Below are 18,414 nucleotides of genomic sequence, written 5' to 3'. Positions count from 1 at the left end.
TATTCCCTAAAATATGCAGATTAGATAAACTGGTGATTCTAAACTGGCTCTTTTTGGGTGTGAGCAGTCCTTTATATTGGACTTTCACCCAGTCCATGGCTTTGGTGGATTGTGGTGCCCATGCTGCCATGATAGGCTTGTTATGTTATAAATTCCTAATCCTGTACTTGTTCAACCCATAGGATTGTGACTAGTTTGTTGTTGCCTAAACAAACCGACAACAAAAGTATATATGCTGTGCTTTGGGTGGTTGTTGGCCACTGATCCTCTCTGCTACTCTTGTAGTTTCCCTGACGCACAGCTCATCCCCAGCTGCCAGGAATGAATTCAAAAACTTTGCCGACTTCTTACAAATTAATCAGCTTTCCTCAGATGGTATGTGCAGTAATTTATTTTGCTAAAATAATGCGGTATGCTACATGCAGACAAGAGGCAGATGTATAAAGTGAATACATCAACATTTTTTTAACAAATATGCCAAAAAAATAATTCAAAAAATGTTAGGCGTGCACTATTATAAAATCTTAGGCCTTTATCAGTTTTGCTTTGTTCATTACATGTAATTAGATAAAAAAAATGAATCCATCTTTGTTAGGTTACATTGCAACAGCAATGAAGAGAGCATCCTTCCTACACTGATTAATTACACATTATGTAAAGATATCCTTTTCCATAGGGGTGGGGATCGATCTGTTCTTAATAATTTTTCTTTTTGTAAAAACTTGATTGCTTTGTATGGATTGTAATAAAATTAATAAAAAAAAAAAAAAAGATATCCTTTTCCAACATATTTTTCTTTTCATAAATAAAAAAGGTTGAAATCATTTTCAGTTAGGCTTGAGTAAGTTATTCATACCTATGTGTACCACCTTAATCTGTAGCATTATTTCAAATAATGATGGTTTTGTTAAACCAAACACAAAAGAAGGGATGATAATATGGATTAAACCAAAAGCAAAACAAAATCAAGTGACTACACACACTAGCCTATTTGTCCATTTTTGAAACTCCACTAATGCACACTGCTACTCTATCACACTCTCACCTGCCTATCAATCACTCACCCGGTCACCTTCCTCACTCTTGAATTAAAATGGCCCTGGCATAGAATAGCCTATAAACCTTCCTCTGATTTAGTACCAGAACATTCCCAGAAAGTCAGCAATGCTGTTTGGTTAGCAAAATACTGGTGGCCTCTCGAACTGGTGCCTTCTGATGCTGTTCCTTCTCTTATATATACAGAAATATTTACCTAATTTGGGCTGCCCGCTAACTGTAATGGACAGAAGGGTTATGTCCAAGTCATTTTTGTTATGCTAGCACACTTAAATATTGACTTCTGGGTCACCCCTTGCAGAAGCAAGGCTTACTACCATCTGTCCTGTCACAATAGCATGGAAATATGTTTCACCAGCCGCCAATTAGGTTAGTTTCTCTTTTTTTTTTAATTTTATTTTAAGGTCTCTGCTAGGCCTTTCTTCTTTACTGGATCCCCTAGGTCCTGGTGAAATCCCAAAACGTGCATATCGGACTTTTTGGCCAACTCGTTGTGAATGATTGTGACCTCACATTACATCTGGATTTGGTTCCTACAATTGCCAAGATAGGCTTTGTCTCAGAAGTACCATGTAATAAACAAAATAAATGTCCAGATGAAAGTATTGTTTATGGACTACTATGCAGATCATTCTATTTAGGTTGTTAGGAGTTGAATACATAGAAATGAAGGCTGCTCTATGCTTGGTGCTGTCATGATTAGTGGAATAGTGAAATATATATACCCACTTAAAACTATTTCATGGCATCATTTGGAGGCCAGTCAGCATTCAGCTCTCCATTACATGTTCCCATAATTTGTAAGAGTGCCCATCCACATGGCTTACAATGCTTGTGCATTAGGTATGCATATTAGATGAATTATAGTTGTCAGATGCCCAACAGAACTAATAAAAGGTCACCAGTTAAAACATTTGTTCCCCTAGCTTCAGCTTTATCCATATCAACACTGGTGTTTTATAGCTGGTTAAGTAGACCGGCATTACATCAAGTTAGTCACTTATTAAAAACATTGCATTTTTTGTAAGTAGAGGAATGTTGCTCAGATAACGGGCATTTCCTAATGTTTAGGCCCATTCCAGGAAGGGAAAAACATAAAGTATGTGAGGGCATGTTTAAGGTGTAAACAGAGCATCACTGCCTGTGATTAAATGATCAGTTATTTAAATACAACAGCAATAATTCCATACAAAAGCAGTATTCATGTGCTGCACAGACCTTTTGCAAGGCTGACACACTTTTTTTTCCTTCTAAATATGGAATGTTATCTGTCTATTAACATGTTCATTTGACTCTTATTGTAACATACAATAGTCTAACATTTTCAGATTTAACTTATAAAAAAAAAAAATGCTAGAGATGAACTTGGATAGACAAACAGCAAATGAGTGGCAAAAAATAACACCAGTTCAAAAGCAAATCCCTCCTTGTGCTCATCTGCAAATACAAAGAGCATTCACTTATCCTAACTCACCCTTGATATGGTTAGGGGTTGGTTGAAATCCTTCCCACCAGTCAGTCTGAATCCCCATGGGGCAGGACCTTGCAATGTTACATTCTGTGGCATATTTTCCTGTTCCTTGCTGAGTTTCAAAGCTTCAGTAAATTAAAGCTGATGAGCTGAGCTTTCCTTTTTTTCCCCTGCAGGAACGATTGCGTCTCCAGAGCTGTTCTCCAGTGGCTCCTGTCCTGGATCCTTTTTAAAATCTTCTCTCAGAGCTGAACAGAAGCCCCACCCCCCTGCATGAGGTCATCTGGCAGGGAGGGAGCCCTTTAGAGTGTGTGCTGAGCCATTCCTGAGAGAGGGAGAGGGAGGGAGGAGGAGATGCTTCCCAGTGCTCATCCAGACACCTGTGGGGACTTCATATTAAATGGCAAGTGTGCCCATTTGTCATCACATCAAAGTGCTGAGCTGAAATGCATAACATGGCTATGAAATAAGCATGCAGGTATGGTACTGCCAAAGGATACCAAATACAAAATTAGGGCTAGTAGTTGCTGACTACTCTCATTAAAAATACATCACTGCTTTATAATTAGACATTGACAGGTCACTACAATCTAAGAAAATACATGGCACTTTTTTCATCATATAGTTAATGCTTTTACCATCACATAGTTAAGACTTATTTTCAGTAACATTTTATTTTTTATTTTCTTATTACAAACGTGCACTCACACTTGAGTTGAGTGTGTTACTGCATACGCTGATTATACTGTATCTGTCATATCTCTGGAAACACTAGGATGCATTCCAACACAACCTTACTAATTACCCTGGCTTTCGGAGTATTGATTTCCTTTGTGGGGCAAATGTTACCCTCAATCTGGCATTCTTTGATGTGAACTAACAAATTTTTACATCCCTTTGGTGCTTTTGGACTTGTGCCTGACACTTTGGCACTGCACGTATCCCCTGTGGATTTTACAGAATCATCATTTTGTTTTCTCTCTGGATAAATATGCATCTAAAGTAATTTTACAATACTTTGATACAGCCACTTGACTAAATAAAGCTGATCATACAGTGAAGTGAAATGAAGACTATGAATTGGAAAAAAATAGTAAAGAATCTAATGAATCATAATTTGAAGCATCCGATGTGTTTATCTGTTTTCTAATCTGCTTCATCCAACCAAGGGCTATGAAATGATGGAGCTTATTCCATTCACACGTGATGTATGGTAGTATCCAAACCTAGATGGTCATTTCAGTGTCTCATTTCTCTTAGTCTTCTATTTCTAATCTTGGTCATACTTTCTTCTTATATTTGAATAATTTTTTGTGTGTTCTTTTATGATTTTTCAAATATTAAAGTATATTGAAGTATATCTTTTGATACTGAAGTATACTGTATAAGGAAACATTTTTTATTAATAGGTCCATTCAAAACATTTTTCTGAACCTACTTTACTTAAGACCAAGCTACAAGAAGCTTTAAGCTTGCACAGCATAATAATCCCCTTGCTAGAACTATACTTGAGACTTACACATTTTTATTTTAAATATTTATGCATTGAATTGAATTTGACTATAGATTAAAAATTCTGGTCCCTACATTTGTTTGCAGTGAAAGTACTAGGGTGTTGTACCGTGTTAGCCATTATGAATGTAGTGAGAAGTCAAGCAAAATGACATCTTTTATTGGCTAACTAAAAATATTGTTAGCCAATAAAAGGTGTCGTTTTGCTTGACTTCTTTGCAGTGAAAGAGATAATAAGTAAGGAGATGATTTTCATGTAATTTTGAAACTATTAAATAAATTAAAATGAATATGACCTGCAGTACAATACTGGTCAAAAAATGCAAAGAAAAAACTGATTTCCACTTTTCATATGTGTGTGAATGCTGTTAACTAGATGTATTTCTGGTTAATAATGCAAGGGTATTGTTTGTTTGATTTTAAGATTTTTCTTCTAACTTTTTTTGCTATAATTAGAGAAAAATACACTGATATGGCAGTGCTCAGATACATTTTGTGGGTTTTTCATGAAAGGGTAGTGTCGTTGACTGAAAGGAATCCTATTTAAGTGAAACAATAAATTTAACCAAAATAACAGGAGCACGGTGGCACAAAATAGAACAAAAATTGTTTTCTGCCATTGGCTAAAGCGATAAGGCTCTGAAGAGTGGTCAGGCGTGAGGTTGGAGCTCCACCCAGCTGGTTCGTTGTACCCATATGAGATACCTTCTTCCAGGAGTGCCCTGCCTTTATAAGGGGTAGAGTCAGCTGTCTTTATTTGGCGGCGAAAAAAGACAGAGTCGGCACCACTTCATGCCCCGGGGGTGATAGTGATTACCTCTGATGGGCCCAAAAGATGTCTGAAGTGCATGTATGAATGTAGCCTTTGCCTCTCTGCATTTTTCACCACAGGAGTTAATTGTCAGCAGACATCACATGTCCTCGTCTACTAAACTAGATCATTATTCTGGCTTTCTTCTCCTTGCATTAATCCCTCTTAATTTCATTATATAGGACACATTGTTTTTAAAACTGTTTTTCTTTTAGTTTTGTTCTATTAGCTGAGCTGTCCCATATTAATCATAATTTTTTGTCCATAGTGCTTTCATTGCTTTTCATCCAAATGAATCAAGCATTGGAAGAGAGAACTTCCTTTGGTTAATTGTATGTATGTTGAGCAATTATATTATTTCCAGAAATCCTTTACTTTATCCAGTGGTCAACTCTTTTACAGTAGACTTTATGTTGGAAAATATTTTGTAAGCTTAGTTACATTAGAACATGTAGTAGACAAGATGCTATTTTCAGTGCCTTTATTTTTGCCCTGTTCCTTTGGTCTCCATTTATATTGGTTCAAAAGGGCAGGATTTGTTTTTTTTTCCATCCATTACATACTAATTGTAGCCACTCTGAAGAATGATATACACATCTGCTACTCCAACAGGTGACACGGTGCTTCAACAATTTTTTCTGTACTTAAGTTCAAAAACTTTTTCCATTTGAATTTACAAGTTCAGAATAGTTTTACCTCCTTTACCTTTACCAAAATTAAACAAAATGCTTATATACCAAGGTGTGCTTTTCTTTTTTAAGACCCACACATAATTAAAAGGAAAATAACATTACCATCCGTTGTTAAGGCCTACACTTTAGAATGGTCTGCTGCCAAATCTATCAGTTAGGTATTAGCCTAACTGGCAGCTCAAAATCCGCTAAATATGAGGAGGTGTGTGTGAATGTGTTTTGTATTGGACTGATGTTCTTTCCATGGTTGGTGTCACTCATGAGTGATGCTATTTACCATACCATACCATATTTATTTGTTGAGCGCTTAAAAACACAGCATTACAATTGACCGAAGCGCTGTACACAACAAGCAGGACTAAAAGCAAAATATTAAAAACAAACATTGAGAGAATTAAAACAGAGATACTAAAAACAGGTCAGGGGACCAAATAAAATAGAGAAAATAGCAAAAGGCAAGTGGAAAATGAAACAGGTTAAGAATTAAAAGCCAATGTGAAGAAGTGCGTTTTTAGGCGAGATTTGAATGTGGCGACTGAAGCGGCTTGCCTAACCACTAAGGGCAGGGAGTTCCAGAGCCTGGGTGCACAGACGGAGAAAGCCCTTTCACCACGAGCTTTAAAACGTGCCTTGGGAACGGTTAGGAGCAGCTGATCTGCGGATCTAAGAACACGAGGGGGATTGTGACAATGGAGCAAGACACTCAAATAGGCGGGGGCTAGACCGTTTAATGCCTTATAGGTTAAGAGGAGAATCTTAAAATCGATTCTGAATCTAACCGGCAGCCAGTGTAGGGTTTTTAAAATCGGTGAAATGTGTTAGATTCTGCTACTTCCAGTTAGAAGCCTTGCAGCCGCATTTTGAGCCAGTTGGAGTCTAGAAAGAGTGGCTTTACTGATACCAAAAAGGCAGGAATTAGAGTAGTCAAGCCGGGACGTAATGAATGCATGGATTACTGATTCCAGGAGGTGGTTAGACGGAATAGGCTTGAGTTTGGCGATTCGCCTTAGATGGAAAAAGCAGGATTTTACTGGGCTGTTGACTTGAGCATCCATTTTCAGGACCGTATCCATTTTGATTCCAAGATTGGAGACAGACGAAGTTACTGGAATGGGAAGAGAGTCGAGGCCAAGGGGTGGGGTCCGTTTGCAGTCGGGACTAAAAACAATGACCTCGGTTTTTGAATCGTTCAGGTGAAGGAAGTTTACAGCCAGCCAGTTCTTAATGTCAGATAGGCAGTCGAGGAGAGGTTTGGTGGAGTCAGTTGGCTTGAGGGCGAAAGGAAAGGAGTGGTTTGCTTTTGTCCCTTTTTTCAGTGTCCTTACCATTAAAATATCCCATGGCATTAATTATGATAAAAATCTTTATTAGATCTGTTTTCCCAATTATGCATTTAGTAGTGTAATTCCAAATTAGTTGGGAAGAACACAACCTTGTGCCTTTCAAAAAATGCATCACAGATGTGGAAGATCTCCATGTAAAGTAGGATTGGATTTATCTGGTTGAACATTAATGTTGACCTTGCATTCATGTGTGTATAGAAGTGTCTAGGATTATCGGGTCCTTATTATCACATGTAAAGTGTACAGTGAAATTCTTACATGCATGTGCTAATCAACATGCTACACATTGCCACTATGATTAGTGAGGAGAACTGCCAGACCTTGAAATGTCTGCCTTAAAAATCATTTGTACTAAGCCATTTTGTTTAATAAAACAACTTTCTTTATACTGGATAGCTGAACTTAAATACAAACAGTTTTTGGAAGCACTTTTAAAATGTTATCCCCTATAAAGAACATTAAATTATATATGAGCAGTAGTTTGAAACCAGTTTGAAGATGAACTCCTAAGGAGGAGGAGGAGGTTAGGACCATGTGCTGATTATAGCACGTTGTTGCGCCCTCCACATGGCAAACCATGTGGGTGCAATGGGTGACAACTCAGCTAATTCCAAGCAAAATGCCTTTGATTATCAAAATCAAAAGATATTTATCGTTTAGGAACAGTGATTCAGTGCAACGTTAGTTTTGGACTTTCCATCTATTGACTATCCTGCTCTCTAGTTCAGAGTTACAGGGAGGTTATGCTTATCCAGTTATTTTTCCCCTCCTGTGTGTGTAACATTAAGTAGTCTCTTTCTGAATCACATTTTTTAAAATTTAAAGTAATACAGCGCTGATTCATTCAACGCTTATATACATATGAGTAACATGCAGTGAATACACTTGACTTATAGTTTTCCTCTTCTTTCTCTGTACGTTTAGCATTCGTTTGCTCAGAGGTTGATGCACTTGCTGCTTCCTGAGCATCTCTTCTTTTTTTCACCCCAGCGGTTCGCTTCTTCTCTTCTTTCATCTATATCTTTTCACGTTACAAGTGATTAAGTCAGTGCTTGTGTTGCAATTCCTTAGTACGTTTTCCTTAATTTTTCACTTAAGCTGGCACTTAAGTCTTCAATCTGCCTCAAGAATGATTTAAGATAAGAAGAGGTAGGGAAGTGATTGTACAATAAAATAAAAATAAAAAGAGGAATAACCTTGGAGGTCAATCATCACCCCAATGCAGACAGTAGAGGTCGCATAGTATAAGTGTACCAAATTTCATGTCAATAGGTGAAATGGTTTGCGAGCTACAGGTGATTTAAAATCCTGGACAGACAAACGGACAGCCATGGTAGCGTATTATATAACAAGATGTATAACATTTAATGGAACACATGAATAAACATCTCTCCTGGCCTGAATGGTTGATATCCCTTATTTTTAGTCGGGAAGCCAATATAATGGAAGGACAGTGGGAGGCTGTCTTCTGGGGCCATGCGATTTTGCCCCCACCAAACCCCCCCCCAATTTACACTTGTTGGCAGTTTCCATCTTGTGTAGCACCCACAAGGCTGCATTGGAGATGTAATTCCAGGGGGAAGAACTCTTTTGGTCCTTGGGTAGGGTTGGAAAGAGCAGCTGGGAGGAGGTTCCATCTGACCTGGAAATTCTTGACAGAAGCTCTTCTGTTGTACCAGAGGTTCTCCTGGGTCTGGCTTGAAAAGGAACTCTCCTCTGCCTCAACAGAAAGAGTTGGTGTCGGGAGAGGAGCTGGGCAATTCTCTCCCAGAAAAGTGGAAAAGGAGGAAGACCAGAAGGAGCACCTTTTTATTAGCTTTAGTATAGGATTAGTATCTTCGTGAAGTGCACAGAGACTTGAACGATACTGTGCTTAATAAAAAGTTGTTTTAAGGACTGGGAGCAGTGTTGTGTTCAGTTGTGTATGGTTGCTTGGGGTGTGATATGCCCCCTAAACAGCACACTAGGCTCAGTTGGTGTGCACTTAACTTTGCTTTCCATTAATTAAGTGTCTGTCCAGAACCATTAGAGAAAAATTAAGTCTGCTCAATTTAATTAGCTAGCATCAAGTGGGCGAATGTAGCTTCTTGAGTGTCAGGAGGAAGTCTGACGCTACTTTGACATGTTGTGTTTTTTTTTTCTCCAGCCTCTCCTATCTTAAACTGATGATTGGCAACGCTAATTTCCTTGGCCCGTCACATGATGGAAGGGGCCAAGGCAGTAAAATCTCTCATGCTCTAGCATTATGCACAGTGCATTTGCAAATGCCTTCGGTCACGTTTGCTTCTGTGTTTGTGTGTCTAGTGTGTTCAGTGTTTTCGAACTTTTGTATTTTTTGGCTTTTGTGTTTGCAGGGGAGGCATCCACAATTGTTGAGAGGCCTGGGCACAATTATGCAACTGTGCAGACCATTTTCAAATGTTATCTGGACTCAATTGTTTGCATACTCCTATATTTTGGATAATACAGTATGAATAATACTTTAGCTGTAATGTTTACTTGAGTATTCTGTCTTAAATTTGAACATTTATAGTATGTTCATGTAAACCCGCTCATTGCCGAATTTGCCTTTTTCATGAAAGCGCAGAAAACCCACTATCTGATTTAAACAAAGATCAGCTGGCAGTGATGCCCCCAGGTGTTGGTCTGGGAGCCCCTGCAGTTGGGCTTTTCACCTTTTGCCAGTGAACTCAGAAAGCTTATACTGCTGATGGTCTGCCAGCAAAGTTGTGCATCTGCCAATAGATTCAAATGCTGCATGTGTCGTCAAAACAAACAGTAACATTAACTAGGACTTATTTAAAGTATAAAAGTATAAAAAATCAACACTGAATGTCACAAAAGGAATACATTTCAGTTTAATTTTTCAATCTCATATGAGTATCTACAACACAAGCTTATAATTTTTTAAAAAATGGTAGCTTGTTTTTATAGCATTGGAACTGGAAACTTCACTTTATTAGAATTATTTCAAGACGCTTCAAAGTGAAGAAAGTTGATTTTTTTTTGGAACTCCTGTGAGTTCTACTAATTGGGTTCAATAACGCAAAATTTTGAATGGCACAGGGATTTTGGTTCATTACCACAAATATATCCTAATTTTGTAACATTATTTCATTTTCAGGTACTGCAAACAGTTACTTAGAATTTTCTGTTGTGAATAAGGAAACACTCAAACATAAATCTATCAAATAAATCACACGTAACATCCCTGAGTTGGTGTCTGTTTGACTTCCTCCGTTAATTAAATCTTTGTCTACATTGCTTTATTATCCTTTTGTATCCTTTTCATCCTTCTCTCGATAAGTTTCACTTATGCTGGTAAAGGCAGGTTTTCTTTTCCTTTTTCACCCCTCTTCTCCTGTATGGTGCCTTGCATCTGAATTTCTGCTTTGAGTCAACCTCAAGGTTGTAAAACTGGGCCCAAAGATAAATGAATTCCTTACTCTTCTGCTAAGAGCTAATTTTGTCAGAGTGGATCAGAGTGTGTCTTGTGTCCATGTCAATCTTATACACTCATCGGCCGTTTATACACCGCCACCTGAGTAAATCCTTCATGCTTGTGTAACTAATCCCCTTTCAAAATCTGAACTAGCTTAATAAGCGAACTCAACCTGGTCGGGTTGCACATCATGTATTTGTATTTTTTTTTTGCAGTGGAATTGTGGTTAACATAATTATCCACATTAACTTTTTCTAGTGTATCATAGCTAGGAGTCAGATTTTTGCCTCTCTCTGTCCATGTAATAGTAAAATGAGTGGTATGATCAATACAGGCCTGAATCAGACATAACCAGAAAGATTTAGGTGACCTAACTAAGGCTCACTGTTTATTATTTAAGGGCATTAGAGAAGGAGACACTTTTGTTTTTTTTTTTTTTGAACAAAGTAGTTGGTGGCTCAAAAGTGGCACTGGGGACAAGATGATTGCCTTTTCTCATAGGATCTGATTGAAAGTGGTGTTTCATAGACTGTACAAGCATAATCATTCCCAGAAATGTTTGGACAACTTGACATCTGTAATTACAAAAATAAATGCATATGCATATTAGAAATGATTTCAACTTAAGTTTTAATTGATGATCTTCAGAAACAGTAAATGAATAAATTAAATGTCATTTCCTCCTTTGTAATTTATGTATGGCTAGTCTGCAAAAATGGAGGAGAGTCACCTTGTAATGTTAAAACATAATACTTGGCAGTGTGAGAAGAAGTAATGCATTTCAAAAGACACATCTTGTACAGAGGTGCTTGAAAGTTTGTGAACCCTTTAGAATTTCTATATTTCTGCAAAAATATGAACTAAAATATCATCAGATTTTCACCCAAGTCCTAAAAGTAGATGAAGAGAAACCAGTTAGACAAAAATATTATACTTCGTCATTTATTTATTGAGGAAAATGATTGAATATTCCATATTTGTGAGTGGCAAAAGTATGTGAACCTCTAGGATTAGCAGTTAGTTTGAAGGTGAAATTAGAGTCAGGTGTTGTCAATCAATGGGATGACAATCAGGTGTGAGCGGACACCCTGTTTTATTTAAAGAACAAGGATCTATCAAAGTCTGCTCTTCACAACACATGTTTGTAGAAGTGTATCATGGCACGAACAAAGGAGATTTCTGAGGACCTCAGAAAAAGAGTTGTTGATGTTCATCAGGCTGGAAAAGGTTACAAAACCATCTCTAAAGAGTTTGGACTCCACCAATCCACAGTCAGACAGATTGTGTACAAATGGAGGAAATTCAAGACCATTGTTACCCTCCCCAGAAGTGGTCGACCAACAAAGATCACTCCAAGAGCAAGGCGTGTAGTAGTTGGCGTGTTCACAAAGGACCTCAGGGTAACTTCTATGCAACTGAAGGCCTCTCTCACATTGGCTAATGTTCATGTTCATGAGTCCACCATCAGGAGAACACTGAACAACAAAGGTGTGCATGGCAGGGTTGCAAGAAGAAAGCCACTGCTCTCCAAAAAAAACATTGCTGTTCATCTGCAGTTTGCTAAAGATCAGGTGGACAAACCAGAAGGCTATTGGAGGAATGTTTTGTGGATGGATGAGACCAAAATAGAACTTTTTGGTTTAAATGAAAAGCGTTATGTTTGGAGAAAGAAAAACACTGCATTCCAGCATAAGAACCTTATCCCATCTGTGAAACATGGTGGTGGTAGTATCATGGTTTGGGCCTGTTTTGCTGCATCTGGGCCAGGTCGGCTTGCCTTCGTTGAATTCTAAAGGAATTCTAATGGAATTCTAAAGGAAAATGTCAGGACATCTGTCCATGTACTGAATCTCATGAGAAGGTAGGTCATGCAGCAAGACAACAACCCTAAGCACACAAGTCGTTCTACCAAAGAATGGTTAAAGAAAAATAAAGTTAATGTTCGGGAATGGCCAAGTCAAAGTCCTGACCTTAATTCAATCGAAATGTTGTGGAAGGACCTGAAGCGAGCAGTTAATGTGAGGAAACCCACCGACATCCCAGAGTTGAAGCAGTTCTCTGCGGAGGAATGGGCTAAAATTCCTCCAAGCCGGTGTGCAGGAATGATCAAAGGTTTCCGGAAATGTTTAGTTGCAGTTATTGCTGTAAAGGGGGGTCACACCAGATACTGAAAGCAAAGGTTCACATGCTTTTGCCACTCACAAATATGCAATATTTGATCATTTTCCTTAATAAACAAATGAGACAAAATTATTATACTTGGTCATTTATTTAACTGGTTTCTCTTTATCTACTTTTAGGACTTGAGTGAAAATCTGATAATGTTTTATGTCATATTTATGCAGAAATATTGAAAATTCTAAAGGGTTCACAAACTTTCAAGCACCACTGTAGGTCCTTTCAAAACATTTTGAAGTAGTTGGAGTGCAGAAAAGTCATAAAGTTACAAGGATCCAAGTTTCAGTGACTCACAAACTGCTTTTGCATGGTGCCAAAAAGCTTCACAGCAAGGCTCCTATGATGGACACAGATTCACCCTACTCTGGTCATTTGTATTACATGATTTTCTTGGGGGTACCATCAACATAGTGACAGAAGATGTCTGAGCTAACAAGTCAGTGTTTGGCCAGGCTATGTTTGTCACCTTTTGCAGTGGTGGAATGCTGATGTGCCCATCAAAACAAAGAATTTGCCAGCAAGTGAGAACAGCAGCAGTGCATTTCAAAAGACACAGACAATTCTTCCAATGTTTTTGTTTTTCTAGTTCAAAAGAAGTGACATCTATTACTAATTTGTTGTTCATTCAAACTCATCCATTTCAGTTAAGTTTAAGACCTACAATTTGTTTTTAAGTTAGGAGGCACTGCTTGTTTGTCTCAAGAACTTTGCACTTTAGTTCTATTCCTGGTCCAGTTACAGTCTATGTGGAATTTACACGTTCTTATGTCTGTAAAGAACTTCTATCTGTATGCCAATATGTTTTCAAAAATAGGCATGACAGAGTAATCACCCAACCTAAGCTGAGTCTGTATGAGTGTGTGTATCTTGTGACGGACCTGCAACCCATCACTTGTTTGTTCCAGCTTGGCAATTGTTGATGCTGTGATATGCTGCAGCTCCCTGTGATTGAACCTGTAATAGAGAAAGCAGATCCATTAAATGATTGGGTGGATCACTAACAAAGATAGGTTAGGTTGGGTAGACTTATTATCTCAGAGGGAAATGTCTTTGTAATAGGAAAGTAAAAAAATGCATAAGGCATTGTTACCACAGATACTGTACATGAAAATAAGCCACGACACAAAAACTGCTATCCAGTGTTATAAGTACGCAAACTAAAGATTTGTACAAGAACAATAATTACCTTAAACAGGACACAAAATATTGATATAAAATTCAACTGCATCCTTTTATGGCTTTAGGAATTAGAATTTAGAAAAAAACAGGATGGTTGCGATATGACAGAGATGAGCTTGCCTCCTTTCTATCATGTGTGTCATACAGCTCAATGTCAGATGTCTGCTGCAAAACAATACTTTTACTGCTTATTTTTACAGCAAAAATAACAGCAAATTCAATTAACTATTATAAAACAGAATGTTGGGTTATATAGTATGATGTGTGGAGTACAAGTCCAAAGAAGTTCTGCCCAGGCTTTATAATGCACTGGTGAGGCCTCATCTTGAGTACTGTGTGCAGGTTTGGTCTCCAGGCTACAAAAAGGACATAGCGGCGCTAGAAAAGGTCCAGAGAAGAGCGACTAGGCTGATTCCAGGGCTACAGGGGTTGAATTATGAGGAAAAATTAAAAGAGCTGAGACTACACGGGAACACAGTTGGAAACTTGTCAAGGGTAAATTTCGCATAAAAATTTGGAATTTTTTCTTTACAGAATGATAGACACTTGGAATAAGCCACCAAGTAGTGTGGTAGACCGTAAGGCTTTAGGGACTTTCAAAATTTGACTTGATGTTTTTTTTGGAAGAAATAAGTGGATAGGACTGGCGAGCTTTGTTGGGCTGAATGGCCTGTTCTCGACTAGAGTGTTCTAATGTTCTAAAAAAACGAAACGTGTCATTATGGCTTTGTCCACTTTAAAATGATTGAGTTTCCTAAGAAAGAATAGTCAAGTCTGCCCCTGCTTGTGAATTTGTTCTGTGCTAAGATCAAAGTTTAGCCTGTTATCAATGATGGTCGATAGATATTATATTGGTAAAACTCCACCATGTTGATTGTCTCCCATTTAATTAATGTTGATATAGTGGGAGGATGGGAGCACCTAAGATCTACAACTGTATCCTTTGTCTTAGGAATATTTAGCTATAAAAAGGAATGATTAAACCATTGAACAATCTCCTCAGCAGCAGGCTTATGGTTGTCCTCCTTGCCTTGTTGGAAACTCACAGTGACAGTCATCTGCAGTATCTGCATATTACCAAACTTGTCTAAACAATCACATTTTATTTGACATAGCGAGTAACAGTTAAAAACAGTTTCCTTAAGCCAATAAGAAATATTGTAAAGTATTACAAAACTGGCCTTAAATATTTTAGTGTGAAATTCGAGACAAACAACTGTATGTACAGTAAAGCAACAAATAGCAAGCACATTATCTTATAAGGAGGTGGAATATATATTTTCCCTGTTGTTGATAATGTTTGCTTTGTTATAAACTGCAAGACTAGCAACAATCCAAATATTTGCATTCCTTTTTAAAATATTTGTGTGATGAGATTTTGCATCATAGTTCTATGTTTATGCCTCTCATTCCAATATTACTATATACTTCATTTTAAACATCATGGCAAGCAACAATGCACCTTAAAGCTGATGCTCAAAGTTTTAATTCCATGTGAAAGTTTAAAGGACTTATTTTTAGAAGGTGTGCTGTGATGTTTTGCACTTCCATGTCCAGAATATCACGATGAGATGGATGCATCCCCTCACCTCTTATAACAGATAACAACATAATAACAGCTTCAAACAAAGAAAACTTTAACAATGAATGTTCAGTGTTGAGTAAATACTGAATCCAGTAAAATCTAATGATGATGTATTGCTTAAAATTTTTTTTTTGTCAAAACGTGCTTCTGAAATGGTTAGGTCAGAACAAAAAGGCCTATCCATTCCCATATGAGCACTGATCAGTACACGCAGCTTATCCTGTTCTTCTGTGTGTGAGGCTGCACACCGCTGCTAAATCTGGTAAGTTGTTGCCTTATTTGGTTTGAAGTTCAGACTCTTTGAGGCAACTGAGATTGAACAGGCGCATTCCTGAAGTATTAATTTGGAAATATCCCAGGAAGTGTTTCTGGAGCAGGGCAGGCGTCCAAAAGCTTGAATCTCACTGCAGCTCAATTGAAATGCCTTCATTTTCTATTCACGTTTTCTGAGAAAATAAAGCAGAGGAAGTACTTTTAATATCTTTTCCTGTTAATAACTTGCAAACTACCTCCATCCATGTATTTGTCCAGTGTTAAATCTGCTTTATCCAATTTAGGATAGTGGGGCACAATGGACTATCCCAGCTATAGTAAGGCACAACACTAAATATATTAAGATTTAAACTGAAGAAACATCATGTAGTGCTGTATTCTTAATGGGTAAAGATTTGTTAATACAGATACCAGCAATGTTACACACCCAGGTTATTAAGTTCTTGTTTGTATTAGTTGGTTATGTCAGTACCTTGTGATGGTCTGGCACATCATCCAAGGATTGCTCCTGCCTTGGGCCAATTCTTACTGGGAATGGCTGTAGATGCTTCGAAGCCCTGCTCTGGGTTTTGAAGATGAGTGGATGAATATGTTAGTTGTGTGTCTTCAGGACAGACTTGCGTTCCAGGTGATGGATAATCTATGGTGGGCTCTCAGGGTTAAAATGATGGTAGTTATGGTGGTTACAGAAGTAGGGATGAATGTCACTGAGGTCAACAATTTTAAGTGGATGGAGGTGTAACGGTGATATTGGTGGAATGGTGCAAACCTCTCACCTTATTGAATGTCTTCTTTAACTCAGTTGCTTGGATTAGTTGTGTTATATCCATGACTCGTACATTAGATTACAATTAGATTAGAAACTGAGAATGAAACTTATCTTAGTGCTAGTATCACTTTCAGCAGTTTCAAACATCAACTTCCTGCCAGCTCAAACCATTCATCCATCGTGCTTTTATTCATCATAGTTTTTCTTTAATATTTTATATTGAGAAGGATTTGGAAAAGAATCCCAGAACAGGAAAACTGTAATAAACCTACAATAAAAGTAAAATGAATTTGTGCTTGAGCAGACTATCTGTAGGTCCTGGAACTAATGGCTTCAGATGACTGTGCTGTGAAAATCTGCTCAGCTTGCTAGGACAGAAGAGGCTTTTAAGTGGCAAGCAAAAGGGACAGTTTGACAGGAACTTGTTGTTAAGCTCACACTAATGACTGGAGAACTTATCCTAGATACCAGACAGTGTAGTACATCCTCTTCATTCAAAGAATATCCCAGAAAAACAGTCCATGTAGGATGGCTAGAGAATGAGAAGAAACAAAAGATTACAGGGCTGCGGGCAGACTCCATACAAATATGGTGGGGGTCCTGCCTATAATAATTAATAGCCCATATGCTGCGCCTGGGTTTTTACATGCATGTGAAAATGTATTTTTTGGATGGCTTGGTGATGTAGTGGTAGGGCTTCTCCCTCACAATAAGAAGACCAGGGTTTGAGTCTTGGGTATTCACTGTGTAGAATTTGCTCATGTCTGCATTGGTTTCCTCATACAGTCCAAAGACATGCAGGTTAGATAGATTTGTACTGCTAAATTGTCCCTTGATGTGTATATGTGTGTGTTCATCTTTTGATGAACTGTTGCCCTATCGTGTTCCTTCCTTGTTCCCAGTGATTGCTGGGATGGGCTGCAGCTGTCCTGGGACCCTGCCCTGGATAAGTGGGTTAAGAAAACGGATGGAAGGATGGGCTTCAGGTTTGTCAGGGGGTAGTATGGTAGATTGACAAAAAAGAAATCCAAAGTGGGTTTTGAAAGCGGTGTCCTGCAAAGCTAAGTGGGAGACAGGAGGTATAGAAAGTAAGGCTTGAATGAAAACTCAGCTTTGACTATTTAAGTAGAGCAGCCAGTTTCTTAGAGGGAATAAAAGGTGACAGGGGGAGTAGCATTGTGGTAGGCCGGTTGGTTTTGCAGTTGGCCTAGTCAGTGAGTCACAATACCAGCAAGACAAGACACTCTTTTGTTTCATTTCATATTTTTTGTAATCAGTGTTTATATTCCTCCTATATTATTTAGAGATGGTATATAGAAGAGTATGCAGGGCACTGGAAGAAGATGGTTTGGTGCTTTAGTTATCATAGAAAATCAGTTACCCAAGTACGGAGGGGTTATTCATTTATGCTACAAAGACTGCCTACTAGATTGATTGATAATACATGCATGTGCTTCAGTGATAGAGAATATTGAACTTGCACGTAACTTTAATATGTAATCATGTGACAAGAACTGAACAGGTAGGCATCCATTAATTAATCTGTCCCTCTATTTTCCCAACTTGCTCATTCAGGGCAGGGCACCTGGAACCTTAAAGAAGTAACAATACCCAAACAGGGTGCCAGTCCATTGCAGGGTGAACCCACACAAGCCACTTTAGCAGTGCCATTGACTGCTCAAGTGGACAAATGTGTTGGTAACCCTCCATGATAAAGAAAAACCCACAATTCTCTATGAAATAACTTGAAACTAACAAAAGTAATTGGCACTCATCATCGTTTTTTCTGTATTTAACAAAAATCTGACTTTGCTTTAGAGTTTTGATTTATCAGAATATTTAAAATAATTCAGTAACAATAATAAAAATATAATGGACAAAAATGATGGAACTCTTAACCTAATATTTTGTTGCACAACCTTTAGAGGCAATCACTGCAAATAATTAATTGATTCCTGTAGCTCTGAATGAGATTTCTACACCGGTCAATGGGTACTTTGGCCCACTCCTCCTCTGAGCAAACCGCTGCAGCTGTGTCAGGTTTGAAGTATGCCTTCTCCAGGATGCATGCTTCAGTTCTTTCCATAGATGTTCGATAAGATT

The 18,414-nt window shown here is 38.0% G+C and overlaps 1 protein-coding gene and 1 long non-coding RNA gene across 4 annotated transcripts in view; one reads left to right on the top strand and one right to left on the bottom strand.

The window, feature by feature from the left end:
• LOC120527502 (PDZ and LIM domain protein 3-like) overlaps positions 1 to 2,842 on the bottom strand; it is a 58,795-nt gene extending 55,953 nt beyond the window's left edge. The window contains exon 1 of one of the 3 annotated variants that reach the window (XM_039750988.1): positions 2,531 to 2,842. In XM_039750988.1, the coding sequence (XP_039606922.1) occupies positions 2,531 to 2,623 (93 nt within the window). In that variant the 5' untranslated portion in view covers positions 2,624 to 2,842. The remainder of the gene's footprint in view (positions 1 to 2,530) is intronic. The other 2 variants (XM_039750990.1, XM_039750989.1) reach the window with 2 other exon arrangements.
• LOC120527503 overlaps positions 1 to 18,414 on the top strand; it is a 96,890-nt gene that overhangs the window by 62,856 nt on the left and 15,620 nt on the right. The window lies entirely within an intron of this gene.

This window comes from Polypterus senegalus, chromosome 4 (genome assembly GCF_016835505.1).
Source record: "Polypterus senegalus isolate Bchr_013 chromosome 4, ASM1683550v1, whole genome shotgun sequence".
Taxonomy (NCBI): Eukaryota; Metazoa; Chordata; class Cladistia; order Polypteriformes; family Polypteridae; genus Polypterus; species Polypterus senegalus.
Note: the sequence above shows the minus strand (reverse complement) of the source record. Positions and strands in the feature narration are given on the sequence as shown.